This window comes from Salvelinus alpinus, chromosome 23 (assembly GCF_045679555.1).
Source record: "Salvelinus alpinus chromosome 23, SLU_Salpinus.1, whole genome shotgun sequence".
Lineage (NCBI taxonomy): Eukaryota > Metazoa > Chordata > Actinopteri > Salmoniformes > Salmonidae > Salvelinus > Salvelinus alpinus.
The window spans coordinates 19,080,839-19,105,791 of record NC_092108.1 but is presented as its reverse complement, the minus strand read 5'-3'; the positions used below and the strand labels follow the sequence as shown (position 1 = coordinate 19,105,791).

The 24,953-nt window shown below is 43.5% G+C and overlaps 1 protein-coding gene across 2 annotated transcripts; it reads right to left on the bottom strand.

Moving 5' to 3' along the window:
• Nucleotides 1-908: 908 nt before the first annotated feature.
• LOC139550421 (apoptotic chromatin condensation inducer in the nucleus-like) lies at nucleotides 909-18,321 on the bottom strand. 2 transcript variants are annotated; one of them, XM_071361307.1, is made up of 17 exons: nucleotides 18,146-18,321; nucleotides 17,155-17,220; nucleotides 16,793-16,904; nucleotides 16,542-16,603; nucleotides 15,022-16,344; nucleotides 12,394-14,961; nucleotides 11,484-11,566; nucleotides 6,956-7,013; nucleotides 4,400-4,445; nucleotides 4,101-4,237; nucleotides 3,811-3,954; nucleotides 3,392-3,581; nucleotides 3,000-3,253; nucleotides 2,638-2,745; nucleotides 2,269-2,557; nucleotides 2,080-2,180; nucleotides 909-1,918 (listed from the first exon to the last, which is right to left on the bottom strand). In XM_071361307.1, exons 1-17 carry the CDS (start codon nucleotides 18,281-18,283, stop codon nucleotides 1,622-1,624), a joined length of 5,976 nt encoding a protein of 1,991 aa, XP_071217408.1. In that variant the 5' UTR covers nucleotides 18,284-18,321; the 3' UTR covers nucleotides 909-1,621. The 2 variants fall into 2 exon arrangements, with proteins under 2 accessions (XP_071217408.1, XP_071217407.1); XM_071361306.1 differs by having other exon boundaries at nucleotides 12,394-16,344; nucleotides 18,146-18,314.
• Between the last annotated feature and the right edge of the window lie 6,632 nt (nucleotides 18,322-24,953).

Genomic DNA, 24,953 nt, shown 5'->3' with positions numbered 1-24,953 from the left:
TGATCATCTGATGATTTATCACTCCAGTGTTAATCTGCTAAATTGTAATTATTCGATTTATTGCCTACCTCATGCCTTTTGCACACATTGTATATAGATTCTTTTTTTTCTACCATGTTATTGACTTGTTTATTGTTTACTCCATGTGTAACTCTGTGTTGTCTGTTCACACTGCTATGCTTTATCTTGGCCAGGTCGCAGTTGCAAATGAGAACTTGTTCTCAACTAGCCTACCTGGTTAAATAAAGGTGAAATAATAAAAATAAAAAATAATTAGGTGGTTTGGCAGGTCATGTTTCGGAGGACACGTGACTCGACCTTCACCTCTCCCGAGCCCATTGGGGAGTTGCAGCGTTGAGACAAGATCATAATCGGATATCATAAAATTCTGGGTGAAATAAAAATTGACAGCACTGCAGAGTAAAATGCATGTATTTTATTGCCTTGATAAAGCCATATGGGGAAAAGCTATTCTAACCATCACATTTTCCTCATCTGACAGTCTTTTTAGAGCCATTTGCTTTCAGTAATAAATAAAAATGCACTCTCCCCCAAAGCCTGTGCCAGAAAACCTTCCCGTTCATCTTCCTATTAATTACTAATTTTCATCTACTTCATGGCCCTAAGCCCTTCCTACAAATGCTTGTTGTCCATCACTGACACCTTGTGGATCTCCAATATTACTGCAACTTTTTTGTTGTTGACCGGCATTGGTTTTAAGGTATATGCTATTTTCAGCTTCATAGTAATAGAGGATTAAGAAATGAAGAAGTTACCAGGAACATGAAAAGTGTGAAACAGGTAATTTTTTTAATCCATATAGTTCTTTGTTTTGCTACAATGATCTGAATAAGTAAGGGCATCTCCAACTGACAGAAGTTCACTCTTGCAGAAAACAAGCGCAAAAGCTTTGTCAAACTTATTTTATTTGTACATTCACAGGAGTAAACAAAAAAGAAAAGCTTTAATAATGATTTAAAAAACTATTAAAACCATTTGTGTGGAGTTTTAATATGCACCCCTTCTCCAGCTTGCGTTGACCATATAGGGAGAACTATTGGATGAGCAGAAAGAAGCGTTTAGAAGATGAAAACACAATCAGAGGAGCGTGTCATTTCTAATATCTTGCAGATAATAGTCTCATCCCTCAAACCAAAGACAGAGGGGACAGAACACTGCACAACCATGTCAGTCCTCCCTAGGACACAAGGCTGAGGACAGTGGACTGGGACAACATGCAGCAATGATGAAGCACCCCACAGAAACCAGTCGTGGAACACACACACAACTGGTGAAGGCCAAAAACCAGTGTGTGTATGCATAGAACTCTACGATTGCCTTACTGTCAATCTCACAAGAATATAATAAAAAATAATAATAAAGTCAGTCAAAATGAAATAAAATCTAAACTTTCAGAATGGAGCAAGACAGATAGCAGCCTGGGCAAAACACCGCTAAACCATGGTCCCTATCTGTATGTGTGTCGGTGTGTGTTTAAAAAAGTGACAGATAGTGACTACATCTGTTGGTCTACTGTAAGGGTCTTATATTGTAACAAAGTAAATGTAGTGATGGGGAATGGAGGGGGTTATTTTAAGACAGTTCCAGCCACCGATTCCCTCTAGCGTCGTCTGTCACGAGGTGGGGGGTCACTGCGGCTGCGTGAGCGTCTGGTCCCCCCTGCACTGCTGCCCCCAGGTCTGCGGTAGCAGTCTTCTCTGTGTTTGCCACTCTCTCCATCTCTGCCCCAGTCTCCCTCTCGCTCTCTGTACCGCTCCCCCTCGCCTCTTTCTCCAGATGCGACACTCGCGGCTTTCATCCTTTCTTTGCGCTCTTCCTCCCTTTTCTTCTCCACCTCCTCTTGCTGCTCCTTCCTCCTCTTCATCCGCTCTTGTCGAGCTGTCTCCTTCTGTGCAAACTGGCCACAAAGAAACAGAACATGGGAAAACGTCAGAGATATGGACTGTGAACAATTGAAATCAATACTTTCAACAAACATAAGGAAGGACATGTGTACCCCATATCAATAATGAATGTATTATCTTGTTCAGATAGTTGAGTTGTGTGTGTATAACTGACCTGCTCTTCTGTGAGGGGGAGCCAGTATATACAAGGGGCTGCTTTGGTTTTATTGAACAGTTCATCCAGCAGTTTGACAGGAGGTTCGTCTGCAGCTTTCTCTGAAGAAACACAAACACAAAGAGTAAACATACAGTTGACAACAGGGCACAGATCGAAACACCCATTTTTCCATCACCAACTCATCACCTTTCTTGTCCATCTTCCTCTCCTTGCGTTTCCTCTCTCTGGAGCGGGATCGTCTGGGGACAGCTTCCTCTCCAGGTTTTCCTGGACCAAAGTCCCGGACCTTGTCCCTGTCCCACTCCCTCTCAGCCCGGGTCCTCTCCCTGTGCTCCATCTCATGTTCTCGCTCCGCCCACTGTTCCCGTTCGGGCAGGAGAGGGGGCAGGGCCGCCCCCCGACCAGGCACCGCCGCAGCCCCCCGCTCACCCTCCCCAGCCCTCTCAGGGGGAGGCAGGCCTCTGTGGAAATCCAGCTACAGACAGAAGGGGAGAGTTACCATAACGATATCCATCATCAGGTAGGGCAAAACCACGAGAACGCAGATAGTCTTACCTCCTCCTGCTGAATGAAGTCCAAGCTGAGGAACTTGGGGTTGCTCTGAGGCCATTTCACCCCATGCAGGGCTGCACGAGTGGCAATTGACTCCTCTGCACTGGAGTACTGGAAGAAAAAGGAGAGCAAGACAGGACATCCATGAGGAACAGTGAGGCTTGCCTTAGAGAAGACAGAATATGGAGATGTAGGTGTTGTTCTGGGCTGCACCTCAAATGACACCCTCGTCCCCCATATCGTCAAATACACTAGCTTTGACCACAGCCTCCGACGGATGATAACAAGTGTACTATACGGAGAATAGGATGTCGGTTGAGACACAGCCCTGGATTCAGGATGATGGCCAACAGACAGAGACTTACTGTGACGTAGCAGTGAGATTTGATCTTGTCGATCCAGAAACTGTCCTCGAGCACGGTGCCGGTCCTACCGAGCAGCTCCTTCAGCTGGCCCAGGGTGAACGGACGAACCAGGTTGGACACGTGGACGATGTTGGACACTTTGCCTCGTGGAGGAGAGGGCTGCTTGGCCGTGCGGACAGGGTCATCTATGGTGATGGACACGCCAGACTTCAGCTGGCTGATGGAGCGACGGATCAATGTGTCACTGGGGGTCACTGAGGAGAGGAAAAGATAGAGAGATACATCAACCTGACCTCACTCAACATATCAAAGGGTAGAATCTAGCCCAGGGTTAGAGGTTTTGATCTGACAAGAAAATTAAGTTTATCTTCAATTTTGGATCAATCCATCACCTGTTTTCATCTCCATGTTATGGCTGGGGGGAGAGGGGCATTGTGTCTCCAATGAGTCTCTCTGGAATGAGCCATCCATCTTCTCCTCTCTGTCTCCTTTAACCTCCCCTCCATCCTCTCGGTCTTCCTCCTCATGTTCACTCCTCTTGGACTCCTTCTGTCCATTCTCCTGGGTCACTGACGGGACCACCTACATTACAGGTGGGTGGGGAAGAGGCGGCACACACGTTTTAATATGACATTCACAAATGCTAATACCTTTGGGTCATTTAAGGATGTTAGCCGTTATAGTAAATCCTACTGAATGCACCTTTATTAATGAGTGCAGCAAAACCAATTTACAGTAATACATTCCTACTACTTGAAACTAGATAAATGTACAGTCCACAGACCAGGTGAAGTTAAAGTTTAACTCTGACCTGTGTGACTGTGCGTCTGATCTTGAGGTCCTGCTCACCCCGCTCCCTGCCCTCCTCCTCCACCCCAGAGAGGTGATCCTCCTCTGGGTGCAAATCCACCACCATCTCCTGGCCTGGACACAGTCTGATGTCTGGGATCAGAGACTGGGGAGAAACAGAATCAACAGATTAGGGGTGGGAGAAAGAAGCATCAAGACTCAGATAGTAAAAAGTTTGTTAGTATTCATTCTGAGGTGTTTTAGATAAGTAATATGTACAAGAGTATTTTTTGCAGTGTACTGATGCTATACCTTCAGAGAGTCTGTGGTAATGCTCATGGATGATTTCTTGGCTGTGACTGCAGTGCTGGATCCCCATCGCCTCTTCCTCCCGGCCCCAGACTCTGTTTCGCCCTCTGCACTGACAGCACCTGGAGAGGCCTTGCTGCCTGGAAGACATAAGAGAATTGAACCATGGCCAAACGCAAACACATCACCGCATCTATAACTGGCGCTCACTCACACATATGCAAACTAAACAAAAAACCAAGACTACCTACTGGGCTGAAAAAACAAAACAGGCGTGAGCGTTTAGAGGGAGGTATACTCACTGCTAAGGGAGATCCTACGGGCTGTGAATGCCTTTGGTGTCTCACACTGAAACAAAAAGAAATAAACACACCCCAAAGTAGAGAGGGGAAAAGGTGAGAGGTAAAGATGAAGAGGTGCATGGACAGATTGAAGGGAAGACAGGACAAGAGAAAGTGGGTGGGTGAACAAGGGAAGAGAAACTAGATGAGACTGCAGGTTACTTTCCACCTCAACATAGCCAGACTATGAATGAATAGCACCAGAGTCATATAGTATCGCTATATAGGTCTCTCAATGGCACACTGTAGTGAGCATACTGTGGATTATATATATGCTTGGTCTCAAAACAGTGCGTATGACTTTAAGATAATGACTGAAGCCCCAAATGTGTTTATGATTGGTGTAGAATGGTGTTAGGGGAGCCGAAGTCTCACACACACAGAAAGACATAGTAGCCTGATGACAATACTGCAGTTTAAATTCATTTCACTTTCATAGAACATCTGAATGGTGTAGCTGGTAAACCAAGAGGCTGCCAGGATTACTGAGTCATAAAACAAGACTATGAAATATTGGGTGGTTTATAACCATTTTTCATTCCAAACTGCAGTAGCCATAAATATGTAAATTAATCCATTTGGATTTGACAATTATGTCAGAATCAATTCCCCCATTTTAGGGTAAGAGGAGGGTGTCAACAAACTATGCATTTTTCTAAATATAGTAAATAATAACATTGAGAAAATGACTACTTATTCCCTGGTACCACTGACACCTGATCCTTACTGGGATGGATATGGCCCAATCTTGACTGCATGTACTGTATCTAGGCAACAAGGGTCCAATCAAAAGGAGGTTGTCAAGTTTGGGTGGAAATCTGACAGCTGGTTGGCAGGCAGGATGGGCTCTGTAGTTCAGTGGTGGCGGGGCTTGAGTGGCTTTTGAAAAGGTTTTGGAGTCAAGTCCTTAAGAGGTCAGATATCAGTCCTTTCAGATCTTTGTCATGCCTTTGTTGTGACTGTCCAACTGAGGTTCAATGGAGATGGGATAAGGATAATCAATAATTAACAAGAGTCACTCCAAAAACTAGAAGGGGCATAAGCAGACACCCTCTTCCTCAGGGGCATCAGGAGACAGTGTTGTGTGACAGGTAGCAGCAGAAAAAGGGAACAAATTGGCAAGTCCCTTTTTCAGCCAACAACTAGACATTTGGTTGAGTCCAAAGAAATGCTGAAGACCATTGAGAAAGTTAACAAAATGTCCGAGATCATGTCTTTGAAAAACAGCCATGAAGAGAGGCCCCAAGTTGTCCTCATGATATTAATTTGGATCCCATTCTGAACAGTTGGAGAACAAAATCCCAAAATGTCCTTTCTCAGAGAAACCGCTTAGTCCAGAACAAATATCGACCAGTTAAACTGTCCATTAAGCAGCACATTCGTGTGTAGATGGTGAGAAGACAAATGTACTGAAGTGACCCCATGGGAAGACATCTACAGGCCTGTCGTTGAAGGGTTTGAAACAGTCTATTGAGTGTCTGCCTATTCATCTCCACTCTGACCCATCTGTGTGGTGAGATTGTATGTGGCCATACAGGTGTGTATGAACCAGTTAAGCCAGGTGTTGGTGACAGACAGACGAGATCAGTCATCCCAAACCCTCAGCCCATTAGTCCAATCAAGTGCCATCTCCGTGCACATTTGTGGCCTGCTGGAGGTCATTTTGCAGGGCTCTGGCAGTGCTCCTCCTTGCACAAAGGCGGAGGTAGCGGTCCTGCTGCTGGGTTGTTTCCCTCCTACGGCCTCCTCCACGTCTCCTGATGTACTGGCCTGTCTCCTGGTAGCGCCTCCATGCTCTGGACACTACGCTGACAGACACAGCAAACCTTCTTGCCACAGCTCGCATTGATGTGCCATCCTGGATGAGCTGCACTACCTGAGCCACTTGTGTGGGTTGTAGACTCCGTCTCATGCTACCACTAGAGTGAAAGCACCGCCAGCATTCAAAAGTGACCAAAACATCAGCCAGGAAGCATAGGAACTGAGAAGTGGTCTGTGGTCACCACCTGCAGAACCACTCCTTTATTGGGGGTGTCTTGCTAATTGCCTATAATTTCCACCTTTTGTCTATTCCATTTGCACAACAGCATGTGAAATTTATTGTCAATCAGTGTTGCTTCCCAAGTGGACAGTTTGATTTCACAGAAGTGTGATTGACTTGGAGTTACATTGTGTTGTTTAAGTGTTCCCTTTATTTTTTTGAGCAGTGTATATATACACACCTCATCACTTAGCATTTTTCATGACCTAAAAGCACTTAATTGCCTACAATGGGACAGGGGGATTTAAGCAAAAAGAAAATGAGACATTGTTAACTGGAGAAGATGGAGCACTGGTACGCTCAATAGTACCACCTAAAACTATGACCAAAAACAAACACCTCATCTCTAATTCCTCACTGATATGGTTCATTTTGATGGCTGACAACTGGAGTGATGCCTCCGCACTGGTTGGCCAGCAACAGTCCAAGCCCTCTCTACAGAGTCATGAAGTCCCAGTGTTCCTCAGTGGCCTTACCTCCTCACTGCTCTCAGGAGCCTTCTTAGGCTCAGCCATGGCAGCCTCATTCACCTCCCTATGGAGAGAATGAAAGAAATGAAAATGAGTGATGACAAGATGAAAGGTTAATGAGACAGGAGGATGGGGGGGTTTTGGTTCATGGCAAAAAGGTATTCAGAAGAGGGTAAAAAAAATATGCAATATGGGGATAGGATGTACAAGCAATATGGTAGTGTCCTGTCCAAAAAAGAATGGCCTGCCTAACAGGGTGCTCCATGCAGATTGCTGTAGCAGAGACAAGAAGAGCTTCAATATCTGGTGCAACTACTACATATGACCAAATAAGGTGGGAATCCCTCATCTGCACATTTGCTTTTTAAGCATTTACTTCCATAAGAGAAGAAGCCTCATTGATAAAATATTAGGCGTTTGTTTTGCGCTAAATCAAAACCTAGATAGAATGTATTATTAGAATGTAATCATGCTTCTGTAAAAAATGAACTTGATGTATGAAATGAGGACTGCTAACAAAATAAACAATAGATAAAAATGTGTATGCTTATGATTGCCATTCGCGCATTCTCTTTCCAATTCATGCAGATTCTGCAGTCACTCTGAAAAGCAAGACACTTTGGAATATCCTATTCAAACGCAATCCCTTTTCACTTGGTTCATTCATTAATTCCGCCAAGGAGCGGCACAGTACAATGAGAGCGGTGACTGAACGCCCCCCATACACCTCCCGTACACCCACCCTCACACCATCATTCAACAGGAGGACTCTTGTGCTTCGCATTAAGAATCTGACAGCGCAACATTTATTGCTACAAAATTGCAATGGGTTCTAAAAGAGCTGGACGAGAAACAATGTCGCTACAATGCAACACTGCAAACTGGGTGTTGCTATAGAATCCAAGCACCACGACGAACAATCTCTTCTCTTCCTACCTTATGCTTAACGGCTTTTAATCCCCCCGGACAGCATTTTTACAAAGCCCGGTAGAGAGCCAAATATCTCAGCCCGATTAAACCATACAAGGAGACACGCTTTGCAATGAATTAGGCTGCTGGCCGATGCAATGCGTTGTCATCGGTTACAACCAAACCATACACACAGCACAGCTATATTGAATGAAAAATGAGACAGGAAAAGGGACCCTCATTTTCTCAGTCACACCGGTTTCTAGGCAGTCGCATTAAACGCCTGACAGGAATTGTATTAACCTGTGATTCTTCCGTTGACAACACATTTAATAGTAGGGGGTCAAGCACCGCAAGTTTGTCTACAAATAGAGATGGTAAATCTTGTGAGGTTGACACTTGTATTCTCTGGTATTTTTCAGATTGGCTTTATGGAGTTACGAGTTCGGAATAGCAAACTTAATAAGCAGTATTCTGAATAGACTGCACACAAAAGTTGGCTATATTTTTTTAAGATAATAATTTTGTGGCGCATTGGTGGCCTGGAAATTAATTTGAATAAACTGGGTCAAATTGGAAACCTGTAGCTACTCGACAGTTATCACCCTATTTCAAATAATTTTACTTGGCTTGCTTGAATGATGAGCCAAGCAGACAATAACCAACATGACCTTGAGTTGATGGCAATGTTCCTTCTAAACTGCGGGTGGGCTCGCAGTGGCTCCGAGACTGCTGTGAGCAGAGTGCAGAAGAAATAACAGTCCATGGAGAGAAGTTCAAGATACAATTGAATCCAACTTTCTAGTTTCCCCAGTTAGTTAACACTATCAACTTTTTCCCCTTTTCTGTGGCAATTGTGATCGAATCAACGCAATATTAGCCACTTTCGGTGCAACATAGCAAAACCAAACAATGCAAAATATTTTGTTGTAGCGAGAACGCATCAGAGTAGGATTGTATTGCCCAGGACTCAGCCCGTACTCTACACAGACCGGTGCGGCATAACCAATCAGAGCTGCAGTAGGCCTATATGCAAATAGACCTGTGCTATTTATTTTGAAATAGACTGTTTACAGCTGTGGTCATGAGTAGATGCGCTTGTTTTGAGAACAAAGCAAGAGCTGCATGTAGCCACGTGTGCACATTTTGTTCATATCCTTTGCTATTTAGTGAGTTATTAGCCCGGTTATAGATCATTTGTAGTCAGCAATAGGGGAGTGATTGAAAAGCAAGTCGAGTAAAGAGCTTTTTTTTTGTCAAAAGGGGCAGTGTTGCATTAGCCAATAGCCAGAGGGTAGCATAATTTGTCTGATTGTTTAACAATAGTATGGAAATAATAATGCATTTTATTTGTAAAGTGGTTTCTTGCATCAACCACATAATTTTCAGTCAACTCCTTGTCTGAAGGACAAGTGGATAAACAGGTTAATGTCAAGCCCTGCGTGTTTTTCCCCCCCAAAGTCTCATGGAATGTAGGCCTACAATGAACACCACACATTGGCTGCTACTGTAGGCTGAAAGATAGAACAGCTATTTCCATGTTCAAAGGTTATGGGATGCACCATATATAGGTATAGGCCGACATTATCTAAAAATGCCAGTATCAGCCAATGTTTAGTTTAACGCCGATGTGCAAAACCGATTTATATAACGTAGGTACATGACGTAATGTCGCCAGGTAAAATTATGCTGTACACGTGCAACACAGCATTCCTACCCTAGCCCACAATGTCTGCTGTGTGGATCGAGCAGTCAATTGAAAGAGTAAGAACATTTCAGCGAGACAACTCAAAGGCGAATCCATTAAAGCCAAGACAATGGAATTTATTACCCTTGACATTCAACCGTTCTCTGTCGTGGGTGATGCTAGTTTTTTCGCTGACTGGTCGAGCACCGGTACACACAAAAAAGTGTATTATTTTTCAGATGTTTCCCTACCGGAGTTGCACAGTAATAGCATCACTGCTATTAGCTTCACGACATACATACTATGGAACGCCGTTTGGGTCTTTGCGTGCCAATTTTATTTTTTATTTTTTACAATACCGCGTTGGTAATAAAGCATAATTTGTTTGACTGCAACTTCTGGGGTAGCTAGCTTTAGCTTGGTACCTAGCTAGCACCAATAGAACCAGCCTGAAAACAATGACCAGTAGAAACTGCAGTCATTTTCATTATTCTTAGCAATGATTTAGGAATCCTTGTGAGTAAGTATTAGCTAGGTTGCCACTTGTTGTTCGCCTATTGAAATTGAACTTCAGTTCATGAAAATAAATAGCTAGCCTGCAACTTAACCCTGTTGCCCAAAGCTAACATTATAAGCAGCCAGCTAGCTTCATCTGGCTAGTGAGGCTCGACCAGAACGGGTTATGTGTTGTAAAGCTAGCCACAATAAGGATTAGGCACAATAGTGGAATTTGCGGTTTGCCTTCAAAAGAAAAGCATGTCATTGCCAGTGACGCAAATAGAATTATGCTATACTTTTATTTTGAAGGCTAACTGCAAAGTCCACTATTGTGGCTAATCCTTATTGTGGCAAGCTTCACAGACGGGTCCGACCACCATTAATCAAATAATAACTGTCTTCTAAATTAGGGTTATTTTAGACGATGACACCTAGCACTGAAACAGATATTGTTTTGCTATGTTTTTGGGGAAGAACATTGTTTGCATCCATGAGCTAGCTAGCTTTTTTTATGACCAGCACTGTAGGTGCACGAGACAACTTTACCAGCATTATAGCATACGTATCGATGAATCGTTGTGACGTATGAAATGTAATAACTACGTAAAAAATGTATGAACGCGTTAAATAATTATGTGAAGTGCTGTCGTATTCAGGTCCTGATTGGTCAAATAGTGTTATTTGATGTGTGTCTTTTTTGACATGCAAAGGCCCAAACGGCGTTCCATACAAAATCCTGTTTGAGAATGAAACAACTGAACAACGAAACAGCACAGCAAGTAAGTGAAAGAAATTTGTTTTGATTATGTTTTACTGATAAATGGGGACATATGTAAATGGAAACAAAATAACTTTTTGGTCAGTGTGGTGTGTGTAACCTTTATTTAACTAGGCAAGTCAGTTAAGAACAAATTCTTATTTACAACGACGGCCTACCCCGGCCAAACCCGGACGACGCTGGGCCAATTGTGCACCGCCCTATGGGACTCCCAATCACATCCGGATGTGATACAGCCTGGATTCGATTCAGGGACTGTAGTGACGCCTCTTGCACTGAGATGCAGTGCCTTAGACCGCTGTGTCCATTTGTGTGTGTTAACTATTTAACTGTACTAGAACGCTTAAAAGGCCGCAAAACTTTTAAATATCGGTATCAGCTTTTTTTGGCAAGGAAAATATCACGTCGGTATTGGCCAAAAATATCATATTGGTGCATCACTCAAGGCAAGGGGTGGCTACTTTGAAGAATCTCAAATACATTTGTTTATCACTTTTTTGGTTACTACATGATTCCATGTGTTATTTCATAGTTTTGATGTCTTCACTATTATTCTACAATGTAGAAAATAGTCACAAACATTTTTTTTTTGGAATGAGTAGGTCTGTCCAAACTTTTGACTGCTACTGTGTCTGTCTTTTGCACCAATTCTATAAACTCACCTTGTAGTGTTTGTCTTTACCTCCTCTCCCTCGCTGTCCTTCTGCCCATTGTCTTCTCCAGCATGTATTCCAAGGAATGGTTTCTGATGGTCATAAAGAGGGTGGTGTCAGAGGGGAAGAACCATAAAATAAAATAAGATATTTAGGAGATCTGTAGAGAATAAAGAGACTAGTTTGAATCTCTGCTGACCTTCCTGTGTCTGGCTCCAACAAGTAAATTAATTGTATATTGTGCAAAATATCAAGACATGAGCAGCTGAGTCACAGTTGTAAGTATACATCTGTCATTTAGCCAACTTATGGTTAAATTAAGAATGATGGGTGTTTGTGTTATGCCATCATTACGTCTCGGCTTGCCTTTTTTTTTTTTACCTCTTTCTCCCCAATTTTGTGCTATTAAGTAAGCAATGCAAAGACAAAAAACAGTACATGACAATGGACTTGATCATCTTTTAATATTTCATCATTGTTTTGCTGCAAGTTGTTTCATGTTTGTGTGATTTACAAGTACATCATGTAGGCTTAAAGAGTCCAGCAAGAGCACACCTACCACGTACTTGCATACACACGCACACAGAAAACCCCTTTGCCTCCATCTGTTACTACTAGAGCAAAACATATTATTCATAAATCAGAAGCCTTCCTGAAACATTGAACATCTGGATTTGATCACTTCGACAAGGTTACTTTGAACATGAATGAAAAAACAGCTTCTGATCTCCAATGACCATTGATTGTCACTGCTTGGGTGGTTTTGTAAAACCTAGGCCCTGACAAAATGAAAAACAAAAACAACCTAAAGAAAATCCAAGTACTAGGCTACATGGTTAATGAACATTAATATTCTCATATTGCTGTTGGATCATCATTTCATTGATTGAGAGAGAAAGAACACCTATAGACCACTCACCCTTCTACCACTGGGAGTGGTGTGTGTTTTGCCCTGGGATGATGATGAACCAGACGAACCTGAGGACGACGACCCAGAATCTGAGGAGTCATTCGACGAGGAAGACCGTCTTCCCAGCTTTTCTTCTATCTTTTGACTCCTCTCCCTTCCTTTTTCTACCTTGCCTTCCACTGGTTGGGGTGAGGGAGGTAGCACAGCTCCCGCTGGACCTGAGGGGGCTTTTGCTTCTCTGGCCGTCTCTCCCACCACCTGTTTGTCTGTCTCCTCTCTATGTGCTTGGACATGCTCCTCTGACACCAGGCTCTTACCCTTTTCTTCTTCAGGACTCTTGCCCAGTGTGGAAATCACTGGGGTCTCCCTCTCTGGCCCTGTCGTCCCCGACGTGTCTGCTCCAGAAACAAGGACACCCTGTCTTGCAGGCTTCTTTGGTGCTGCTTGTCCAGCAGAAGGCTGGGACCCCTGCTGAGTACCTTCCTGCTCTGGTTCCCCAAATTTGCTGGGGGACTGGAGAGCTAAGGACTGAGGATGGTGGCTTTCAGAGAATGTACGGGGCCTCTTGATGACCCCGGATGCAGAAGATTGGGATAGAACTATGGGGTCTCTCAAGAAACGGAACTTCTTGAAGGAGGACTGGGGTGACAGAGACATTGCTAGAGATTGTGACAGGGGCGTACCAGATTCAGCTGGCTGGTTGTCTCTTAATGCTTTTTGGGGTAGGGATGGCACTTTGGGCTCCCCACCCTCCTCTGTTGCCGCCATCTTACCTGCTCCTGTGGAGAGGGGAGGAGTAGGCAGGGGGGTAAGACCAAACTCACGACTACGCTTCCATGGAGGAAGATGACTCTCCCTCTTCTCTTTCTCTCTCTGCGAGGCCTTCTCCTGTTCCAAAGCTCTCTCCCTCTCCTCTCTCTCTCTGTGCAAGGCCTTCTCCTGTTCCAAAGCTCTCTCCCTCTCCTCTTTCTCTCTCTGCAAGGCCTTCTCCTGTTCCAAAGCTCTCTCCTTCTCTCTCTGCAAGGCCTTCTCCTGTTCCAAAGCTCTCTCCCTCTCCTCTTTCTCTCTCTGCAAGACCTTCTCCTGTTCCAAAGCTCTCTCCTCTCTCTGCAAGGCCTTCTCCTGTTCCAAAGCTCTCTCCCTCCCCTCTTTCTCTCTCTGCAAGGCCTTCTCCTGTTCCAAAGCTCTCTCCTTCTCCTCTTTCTCTCTCTGCAAGGCCTTCTCCTGTTCCAAAGCTCTCTCCTTCTCCTCTTTCTCTCTCTGCAAGGCCTTCTCCTGTTCCAAAGCTCTCTCCCTCTCCTCTCTCTCTCTCTGCGAGGCCTTCTTCTGTTCCAAAGCTCTCTCCCTCTCCACTCTCTCTCTGTGCAAGGCCTTCTCCTGTTCCAAAGCTCTCTCCCTCTCCTCTTTCTCTCTCTGCAAGGCCTTCTCCTGTTCCAAAGCACTCTCCCTCTCCTCTTTCTCTCTCTGCAAGGCCTTCTCCTGTTCCAAAGCTCTCTCCCTCTCCTCTTTCTCTCTCTGCAAGGCCTTCTCCTGTTCCAAAGCTCTCTCCTTCTCTCTCTGCAAGGCCTTCTCCTGTTCCAAAGCTCTCTCCTTCTCTCTCTGCAAGGCCTTCTCCTGTTCCAAAGCTCTCTCCTTCTCTCTCTGCAAGGCCTTCTCCTGTTCCAAAGCTCTCTCCTTCTCCTCTTTCTCTCTCTGCAAGGCCTTCTCCTGTTCCAAAGCTCTCTCCCTCTCCTCTCTCTCTCTCTGCGAGGCCTTCTTCTGTTCCAAAGCTCTCTCCCTCTCCACTCTCTCTCTGTGCAAGGCCTTCTCCTGTTCCAAAGCTCTCTCCCTCTCCTCTCTCTCTCTCTGCGAGGCCTTCTCCTGTTCCAAAGCTCTCTCCCTCTCTCTCTGCAAGGCCTTCTCCTGTTCCAAAGCTCTCTCCTTCTCTCTCTGCAAGGCCTTCTCCTGTTCCAAAGCTCTCTCCTTCTCCTCTTTCTCTCTCTGCAAGGCCTTCTCCTGTTCCAAAGCTCTCTCCCTCTCCTCTTTCTCTCTCTGCAAGGCCTTCTCCTGTTCCAAAGCTCTCTCATTTTCCTCTTTCTCTCTCTGCAAGGCCTTCTCCTGTTCCAAAGCTCTCTCCCTCTCCTCTTTCTCTCTCTGCAAGACATTCTCCTGTTCCAAAGCTCTCTCCTTCTCCTCTTTCTCTCTCTGCAAGGCCTTCTCCTGTTCCAAAGCTCTCTCCCTCTCCTCTTTCTCTCTCTGCAAGACATTCTCCTGTTCCAAAGCTCTCTCCTTCTCCTCTTTCTCTCTCTGCAAGGCCTTCTCCTGTTCCAAAGCCTTCTCTTTTTCTCTCTGTAGGACCTTCTCCTGTTCTAAGGCTCTCTCCCTCTCCTCTCTTTCTTTCTCAAGGGCTTTCTCCCTTTCGATTCTTTCTTGCTCCAAAGCCCTCACCTTCTCCTCCCTCTCTTTCTCCCTCATCTCCCGTTCCAAAGCTTTCTGCCGCTCTAACTCCAAAACCTTCACCATACGCTCCCTCTCCAAAGCCGCCTTCTCCTCCCTCTCCAAAGCCGCCTTCTCCTCCCGCTCGCTCTCCAAAGCCGCCTTCTCCTCCCTCTCGCTCTCCAAAGCCGCCTTCTCCTCCCTCTCGCGCTCCAAAGCCGCCTTCTCCTCCCTCTCGCGCTCCAAAGCTTTCTCCTTCTCTCTCTCCTGCTCCAAAGCTCGCTCTCGTTCCATGGCTCTCTGCTTTTCTAATTGCATAGCTTTCTCTCGCTCTTCCCTCTCTTTTGCCAAAGCTTTCTCTCTTTCCTCCTCTTCTCGTTCAAGAGCTTGTGCTCTCTCTCGCGCCAAAGCACGCTCCTTCCTTTCTTGCTCCAAAGCTTTCTCTCGCTCCAAAGCCATCTCCCTCTCCTTCCTCTCTCGCGCCAAAGCTTTCTCTCTCTCCTTCCTCTCTCGCTCCAAAGCTCTTTCCCTCTCTTGCTCCACAGCACGCTGTTGCTCAAATATTCTCTGCCTCTCCAGTCTTTCCTGCTCCATGGCACCAAATCGCTCTTGCTCAGGGGATTTTTCTCTTTCCCTCTCTGCCTGCAGCTCCTTTTCCTTGTTTTCTTGCTGCCATACAGCATCTCTCTCTTCCATAATAGTGGGCCTAAGCACACTCACAGGAACTTCACTGTGGGGGAGATGGCCTCCAAGAACTCCCTGGTTTGTTACTGGAACCAGTCTGGGGAAGGGCAAACTGGCTGCAGCATTGGTTGTGTGGGTGATGGCAGACACTGTGCCCTCTTGAGGACCTCTACCAGAAGACATTGTTGCAGTTGCAGCATTGTTGTCCTGCCTCTCTGCATCCCCACGTCCATGCCACCCAACTCCAGAGAAAGCCCCCTCTGATGCCATTTTGCGTGCCAGCAGGGTCAGTGGGCCAGGCTTGCGCTCTGTGTTGCTTTGTGGATCTGGGCTGCTACTACAACTGCCACTGCTAGAGGAGCCAGAGCTGGAGGTACTGGAAGTACGCTGTCTAGCTGGGGGCTCACCTGGACTAGGGGGGCTTTGTTTAGGGGTATCAGGCAGTGGGAATGATAACTCTGGGGGAGGGGAGGGAGGAGGGGTAGGCTGTCGAAGCTGCGGAGACAATAGGGGGGGAATGTGCTGTGGGTGTTGGCGGGATCCTCCAGACCTCGCTCTTGCTAGCTGGCCTCTTGGTGGCTCTCCTAGATTCCTCCTCCTGGCACCGCTATCCCAGTCCTCATCAGCGCCGTCATCATCGCTATCTGCTGGGACTTGACTAGAGGTTGGGACTCTCTCCGGTCTCTGCTCACCAACACGCACAGCCAGAGAGGCAACGGCAGCAGAGGTAGGGGCAGGTGGAGCAGACACATGGCCGTCTCTGGACATGTGCCCCTCTCCCTCGCTTGCTGGGCCTGCTAGTCCCTTTCCCTCGGAGAGGCCAAAAAGCTTGTGCTGGTCAACCAACACAGGTGTGACATCCTGATGAGGTCAGAAAGAGAGTTGAGATTGAGTATGTTGCAGGACTATGCCAGAGTTTCTCCCATGCAAGCAATTATTCAAGCCTTGATTAAACTGCATGTAAGATCGGGTCAATCATGCAAGATTCTCATACATGCAAGTTGTACAACAAGAGACTTAAAAACCCGAAAGAATACAGTGATTAGTCTGCAAAAAACCTGGTCTGGGGCAGCACAGGCAGAGCTGTTATTGTCCTTTGTGTGGTCCTCTTTGTCTGTATCTGGAAAAACATAGTAGTGATATGTAAGAGGGGAAAGTACCCTCAGCAAGAAATGAGTCAGCTGATCTGATTTGATACACAAACAAAGCTGTCTCAGTAAAGGCATGGAGCGGTCATGTAAACTACTCGAGCATAAACCCAAAGCCAATATGTACAGGTGAGGGGGGGGGGGGGGCACTGCCAACTTACCATCATCTTCAACTGCTTCACGGGCCTCTCTCTCCAGACGCTGCCTCAAGAGCTCCTGCTGTTTCGCCAAATACTGCTTTATGAAGCTGTTCTGGCTCATCTCTTCACCAATCTGAAATACACAAGACAAACAGAGGCTAATAAAATCCTTGCCGATAACCACCCTCTTGAAAAAATAATCAGAGAAACTGCCAAATATCTACAAGGAGACGATTTAATTATGTTATGGTTCAATCTAACAAAATAAGGAAGAAAGTCACACTATACATACTCCCAACAATTTAATGGGTAAACCTAACCAATGTCAATCTTCATGGTGCTAAAACATGATCCTTGCTATGCAACATCTTGATAGGTCTCACCTGGGAGTTTGGCTGCAGTCCTATGTGATGGTGTGAGGTTCTCTGGAGGTTCTCCAGCATGAGAGCCTGTCACAAACATAAGAAAGGATTATGACAAACAGTAAACAACCTTTAACTCCCTAAATAATTAGTAGTTGTTGTATTGCATCTGATAATCATGTTGTTGAGCTTGCTCCACGATGTGCTCAGAGGAAAGCACACACACGGCAGACACCGGCATGTGTGAACCAGTATCTGGGCCGAGGAGGACACGATGAATATCGTCCTTCTCTGCCCAGATACTGGTTCAACTGGCATGGAACACTTCAGCAAAACATCAAAGTCAAGATCAACGTCTCATAGTCATAGAAGAAGCGTAGATTGGCCGATATAATACAACACTTAACTAGTTAGGACTTATAATATATTTTAAAACTACGTGTTTGTTAGATGATTCTCACGCTACTTGCAATCCACTTGGATGGCTAACATTACATCTTCTAATTATACAATCAAGCAAGAATTCCTAGATGATCCGAGGCCCAAAACCGAATAACATTTACTTATTATTATTCATTATTTTGTTTACTACGCTTCCCAAAAGCTTAAAGTACAGTAAATAGCATAATACTTTGCAGGCTCGTCCACATTGTATAACCCCCCCAACTCGTGCACATCAACAAAGCGCAGACATTGCTGCGGTCGATAAAACTAGTTATCACCAGCAATAGTTAGCTATTAGACATGTCTCATATAAACAACACACGTCCATTTAAACTTATGTTAACAAGTTATTCATCATAAGAGGCATAAAAGGTTTTACAACATAGCACAAAGCTTCCAACGACGACAAAACATCAGAACCACATAAAGTAAACAGCACACGCATTTTTATTCTCAAACTAGGCAAGCACTCCGGCCTGCAAGACAAGCATCCGCCAGTCTACTAGCCAACACCGAGGGTTTAGCGACTGCAGGTTATAAATTGTCTCGGATCCTTAATGAAACGTACCCCTTTGAGTCTCTTAACGAGAGTATTTTTCTGTCCGCTTTTAGGAAGTCCGCGCTCCTCCAAAGCAGCTTTCAAATCCGCCACGCGGAGAGATTGTAGTGGCCTCCCGTCCAGTTTAACGTCTTCGAGGTCCGCCATTTCCCTTTCCACTCGTTCGCGTCAGCAACGCCTTCCTTCAACCAACGTCAGAGTAGACAACTTCTGGTAGAAGTGTAAACTGAATGACATTCTTAGATTTTATTAAAATAGAATACATACATTAGATTGTGGATTGTTATCCATACACGCTATTCACTGTGAATTTGCAGAAATAACATACCTAAACATTATTTTGAAATGGTCATTTCCTACATTATGTTATTTGTGCCGACAGGGGGTACTCTTTCACATGTCCAAATCATCTTTGGGTCATGTCAAATGAGAAGGGTCTGACCACAGACAGAAGGGGTAACCATAATTATCTTTGGTCTGACCGAAGCTGTGTCTAGAGAAACCAGAGAGAAAGAGGAAGAGAGAGGCCCAACTCGGCGGAAAATCTGTCTCCCTCCAGCAGGTGGCAATTTTTCATTGTTTCGCACACCAAGCAAGGAGTTTTTACCGAGCCAGTTTCAGGTTAGATATTCGACGGATATTCGCTTGTAGTTTTCCTTACGTCCACCAACAGCAGTTAGGGACCATCAACATAGGGACAAATCAACATTTTCAAATGTCAATAGCTCTTTAACCATTACTCCAAACACTTTCAAAACTGGTTGTAGCTAACCCGATGGCATAGGCTCACATTGCACACCCTTTAGTTTGTCCATTTTCATCTCACATTGTTTTACATGAATTTTTCAAAATGTAGAATTTCAATAGCTCCTTGGTCATGTGACCTAGTGACTTCAAACAAGGTTCAGAGTGTCCACTCAGCGAGCCTACACATTGCACACCCTTTAGTTTGTCCATTTTCATCTCACATGGTTTTCCATGAATTTTTCAAAATGTAGAATTTCAATAGCTCCTTGGTCATGTGACCTAGTGACTTCAAACAAGTTTCAGAATGTCCACTGACTTCCCTTCTATATTGCACACCCTTAGTTTAGAATGTCCATTTTTTTTTTTTTATCTCACATGGTTTTACACAAATTTTTCTAAATGTAGAATTTCAATAGCTCCTTGGTCATGTGACCTAGTGACTTCAAAGAAGGTTAAGAATGTCCACTCAGTGGGCCTACACATTGCACACTTTAGTTTGTCCATTTTCATCTCACGTGGTTTTACATACATTTTTCAACATTTAGAATTTCAATAGCTCCTTGGTCATGTGACCTAATGTCTGCTGACTACCCTTCTATATTGCACACTCTTGTTTGTGTACTGTAAAATCACGCGGTGTAACGTACATTTTTCATAGTTTCAAATTTGCAATAGCTCCTTGGTCATGTCATTTACACACCTAAGAAGCATGCAGTGGATATACACCCATATTGCATAACCTCTAGTCATGTATCGTCTATATTGTTGTACATTATTATTAGTTTGACAATTAGGGGGTTCAGTCCAGTGTTGTGTTTACCCTGTTCTTTAATATTTATCTACAATAATTGGTAGTTCTAAGTATTTATTTTCCCTGTTTTTTTATTTTTCCACAGTATTTAACAGTACACAATAGGAGAGAGACAGATAATATTTCCTTTCATCGTTAATATCAACCATAAAGGAAAAGGGCAAAGTACGAGAGTCATGCTATTAATTGTCCAAAGCAGGGATGGAGAGTGAGGTAGGCTGCAGTGGGTTTGCTGGTCAATACATATACTGAACATGTAACCACAGTAATGGTGGCCAGTAAATCAATGAATAAAAATATAATATTGACAAATTAAACAAATTGTAGACCTTTAATCTTTTCCAACATGTCAACATTTCATACTTAACTTCAATTAAGTATGAAACATTTCACCGTGTTAACTTTCTCTTTATCCCTGGTTGATGTACATGTCAGAGCCTCTTCAGTGTGGATGGGGTATAGCATACATTTTCAACAACAAAGACTGCACTTCCAGTTTGTGTTCTTTACTCTGTTGAACTCTTTTGTCTTCATTCCTAGGCACAGCACATGGAACCTCAGTTGGCATGCAAAACATTCAATCTAAACAAAACAAAGTGTAACACGTTATAAATAATATCAATGCCGTATGACGAATTAGCCATCCATTGTGTTATATCATAAATTGTCTTACATGCCGTCACTGTTGTCAAAAGATTATAAACATGTTAAATAAAGTTACTAACCCAGTCAGTCTTTGGGCCACATCCAGGTTCTTTATCAGTGGCACACATGAAGCAGTTGTTGGCTTTGTTGAACTCTGAAATCATAGGCATATGGCTGTCCCACACAACTACATAAAAATAAAGAATTTACATTTACTTTGAATTAAATGTCATTGCCAGACATTTTTAGTATATCCTCAGCCATTTATTTTCACAGTTGCTCCATGTGTTTTTGAAGGTTCCATATCAATTTGGGAGGGGATGTTGGGGAAGTTCTGTGCAACTTCCTTGGCCATCTACACCAAAAAAATAAAATATAGTTTTTTACCTAATTGTCACATAACAGCTAACCATTCATTATTGTAAATATAACTATCAAACCTCCATTATAAAGACCCCACAGCTGAAGGTGTCCTGCTGCATGGTGTGAGTTATTTCCCCTCCTTTACACTTTATGTCTGCCCAATCGTCTTTTCCATGGTAGGATCTTCTCATTTTGCTTATTTAAGATGGTGAGGAAAGCACTTTTAAAGAATAACCAGACATCCTCTGCTGACGGAATGAGGTCAATATCTTTCCAGGATACCCGGGCCAGGTCGATTAGAAAGGCCTGCTCGCTGAAGTGTTTTAGGGAGCGTTTGACTGTGATGAGGGGTGGTCGTTTGACCGCGGACCCATGACTGACGCAGGCAATGAGGCAGTCATCGCTGAGATCCTGGTTGAAGACAGCAGAGGTGTATTTAGAAGACAGGTTGGTCAGGATGATATCTATGAGGGTGCCCGAGTTTACGGATTTGGGGTTGTACCTGGTAGGTTCCATGATAATTTGGGTGAGATTGAGGGCATCTAGCTTAGATTGTAGGACGGCCAAGGTGTTATTAAGCATGTCCCAGTTTAGGTCACCTAACATTACAAACTCTGAAGATAAATGGGGGGCCATTAATTCACATATGGTGTCCAGGGCGCAGCTGGGGGCTGAGGGGGGTCTCTAACAAGCGGCAACAGTGAGAGACTTATTTCTGGAAAGGTGGATTTTTAGAAGTAGAAGCTCAAACTGTTTGGGCACAGACCTGGATAGTATGACAGAACTCTGCAGGCTGTCTCTGCAGTAGATTGCAACTCCACCCCCTTTGGCAGTTCTGTCTTGGCGGAAAATGTATACACATACATAAAGGCATTTTTCAGCTATGATTTTACCACTCAGAATACAGAATGGATATGACAATGGGGCCAGCACAGGATGTAATACACCCTTACAACAATCTACTTTTTGTTCTTCTTGACTTGTTATCTGGTAAACTGCTACTATGTGTCAAGAAAAGAGCCCCAATTAGGGGTTAGTGTACTCCAGTAAAAAAGGGCTGGTTTAGATTAAAAACTATTGCCCTGTGTCCCCGTTCATAGGGGCATGAGAGACTAGTCAGTGGTAGAATTGAGTTGGCACTTTTTAGGCCCAAACACCCATAAACCCACAAGGTTGAGGTTACTCATGGACAGTAATAAGAAATACATTTGTTTTTGAATTGATGCATTGTGTCTTCTAACTGTCCAAGAATTGGATCCAAAGTGTTAGGAAATATTTCTTCACATAAATACAAAGGAGGATGTCTCTCCTCATACCTCTGGCACTTTAGTCAGACTGCCAGACTGTGCACCACAGAGCCAATCAGGAGAGAATACATACAGGTCAACGGTGTCAATTGAAAGTCAAGGGGTGTGTCTGTGCCTTTGGGATTACTCTTTCTTTACAGAGAACCCCTGTGGTTCAAGTCTGCTCTGCGCATGTCTGAAAGTGACAGAGCCAGCAGCCAAGAGAGTTTTTCACAGTATGTCATAAAAAAGTATTACACTTATGAATGTATGTAAAATGCTAATATGTATTAGATCCAGTACAATGGATTAACTAAGACCTGAATTTGAATGCAGCGTGTTCCGATTCCTCCTTCTCTTTCTGTCCAGCAGGGTCAACCAAAAACACTTGGCCTGATGGTTCATGCAGATACTGGGGAAGCAATATAGAAATGTATTGATCCCTTAAATGACCCATATCACAACCCTCATACCTCTTCACAAAAATGTACCTAAATCAATTTTGGAAAAAGGATTTTACTCACAAAAGACAAATTTATTTTCCCAGTTAGAAATAGTAGGCCATGCATCAAATAACTTTTCATCAGAAAAACGAACCCTCAAATGCAATATTGCATTTTGTAAGTTGTCTGCAGGTGGCTTGTTGTGAATGCACTCAAATATCAAGTCATTATCAGGTTATGTAAACTGCGTTCTAATACTCAACGTAGAAGGATTTGTCTTAATGTACAGTATATGAAAGTGATGCTATAAAAATGATTCTTTCACGTTATCAAGCTCACTGTGACTGACAAATCACTGCCTATTACTGTGATTAAAAACATCGTTTTTCATGAGGCCTACCTGTGCGCCTGCCTTTAAGCACCTCTGTTTGAACACCTCTCCTGTCCTTGATCCATTCCACATACAGCCATTTGCGGATCTTTTCAGTGTCCATGTGAAAGATAGTTATTGCGAGGATGGAACATTTCTTGACTTAAAAGTTTTTTTTAAACACCCATGTAAAATGAAGGCCTGCAAAGCTTACAGATTTAAGTCTAATAGTATGAGATGAAAGTAGACAAACATCAGAGTGTGCAATATGAAGGTATAGTCAGTGGACATTCTGAACCTTGTTTGAAGTCACTAGGTCACATGACCAAGGAGCTATTGAAATTCTACATTTTGAAAAATTCATGGAAAACCATGTGAGATAAAAATGGACAAACTAAAGGGTGTGCAATGTGTAGGGCCACTGAGTGGACATTTTGAACCTCGTTTTAAGTCATTAGGTCACATGACCAAGGAGCTATTGAAATTCTACATTTTGAAAAATTCATGGAAAACCATGTGAGATAAAAATGGACAAACTAAAGGGTGTGCAATGTGTAGGCCCACTGAGTGTACATTTTGAACCTTGTTTCAAGTCACTAGGTCACATGACCAAGGAGCTATTGAAATTCTAAATTTTGAAAAATTAATGGAAAACCATGTGAGATGGAAATGGATAAACTAAAGGGTGTGCAATGTGTAGGCTCGCTGAGTGGACATTCTGAAACTTGTTTGACGTCACATGACCAAGGAGCTTTTGAAATTCTACAATTTGAATAATTCATGGAAAACCATGTGAGATAAAAATGGACAAACTAAAGGGTGTGCAATATAGAAGGGTAGTCAGTGGACATACTGAACCTTGTTTGAAGTCATTAGGTCACATGACCAAGGAGCTATTGAAATGCTACATTTTGAAAAATTCATGTAAAACCATGTGAGATAAAAATGGACAAACTAAAGGGTGTGCAATGTGTAGGCCCACTGAGTGGACATTCTGAACCTTGTTTGAAGTCACTAGGTCACATGACCAAGGAGCTATTGAAATTCTACATTTAGAAAAATTTGTGTAAAACCATGTGAGATAAAAAAAAAAAAATGGACATTCTAAACTAAGGGTGTGCAATATAGAAGGGAAGTCAGTGGACATTCTGAAACTTGTTTGAAGTCACTAGGTCACATGACCAAGGAGCTATTGAAATTCTAAATTTTGAAAAATTAATGGAAAACCATGTGAGATGGAAATGGATAAACTAAAGGGTGTGCAATGTGTAGGCTCGCTGAGTGGACATTCTGAAACTTGTTTGACGTCACATGACCAAGGAGCTTTTGAAATTCTACAATTTGAATAATTCATGGAAAACCATGTGAGATAAAAATGGACAAACTAAAGGGTGTGCAATATAGAAGGGTAGTCAGTGGACATACTGAACCTTGTTTGAAGTCATTAGGTCACATGACCAAGGAGCTATTGAAATGCTACATTTTGAAAAATTCATGTAAAACCATGTGAGATAAAAATGGACAAACTAAAGGGTGTGCAATGTGTAGGCCCACTGAGTGGACATTCTGAACCTTGTTTGAAGTCACTAGGTCACATGACCAAGGAGCTATTGAAATGCTACATTTTGAAAAATTTATGTAAAACCATGTGAGATAAATATGGACAAACTAAAGGGTGTGCAATATAGAAGGGTAGTCAGTGGACATACTGAACCTTGTTTGAAGTCATTAGGTCACATGACCAAGGAGCTATTGAAATGCTACATTTGGAAAAATTCATGTAAAACCATGTGAGATAAAAATGGACAAACTAAAGGGTGTGCAATGTGTAGGCCCACTGAGTGGACATTCTGAACCTTGTTTGAAGTCACTAGGTCACATGACCAAGGAGCTATTGCAATGCTACATTTTGAAAAATTTATGTAAAACCATGTGAGATAAAAATGGACAAACTAAAGGGTGTGCAATATAGAAGGGTAGTCAGTGGACATACTGAACCTTGTTTGAAGTCACTAGGTCACATGACCAAGGAGCTATTGAAATGCTACATTTTGAAAAATTTATGTAAAACCATGTGAGATGAAAATGGACAAACTAAAGGGTGTGCAATATAGAAGGGTAGTCAGTGGACATTCTGAACCTTGTTTGAAGT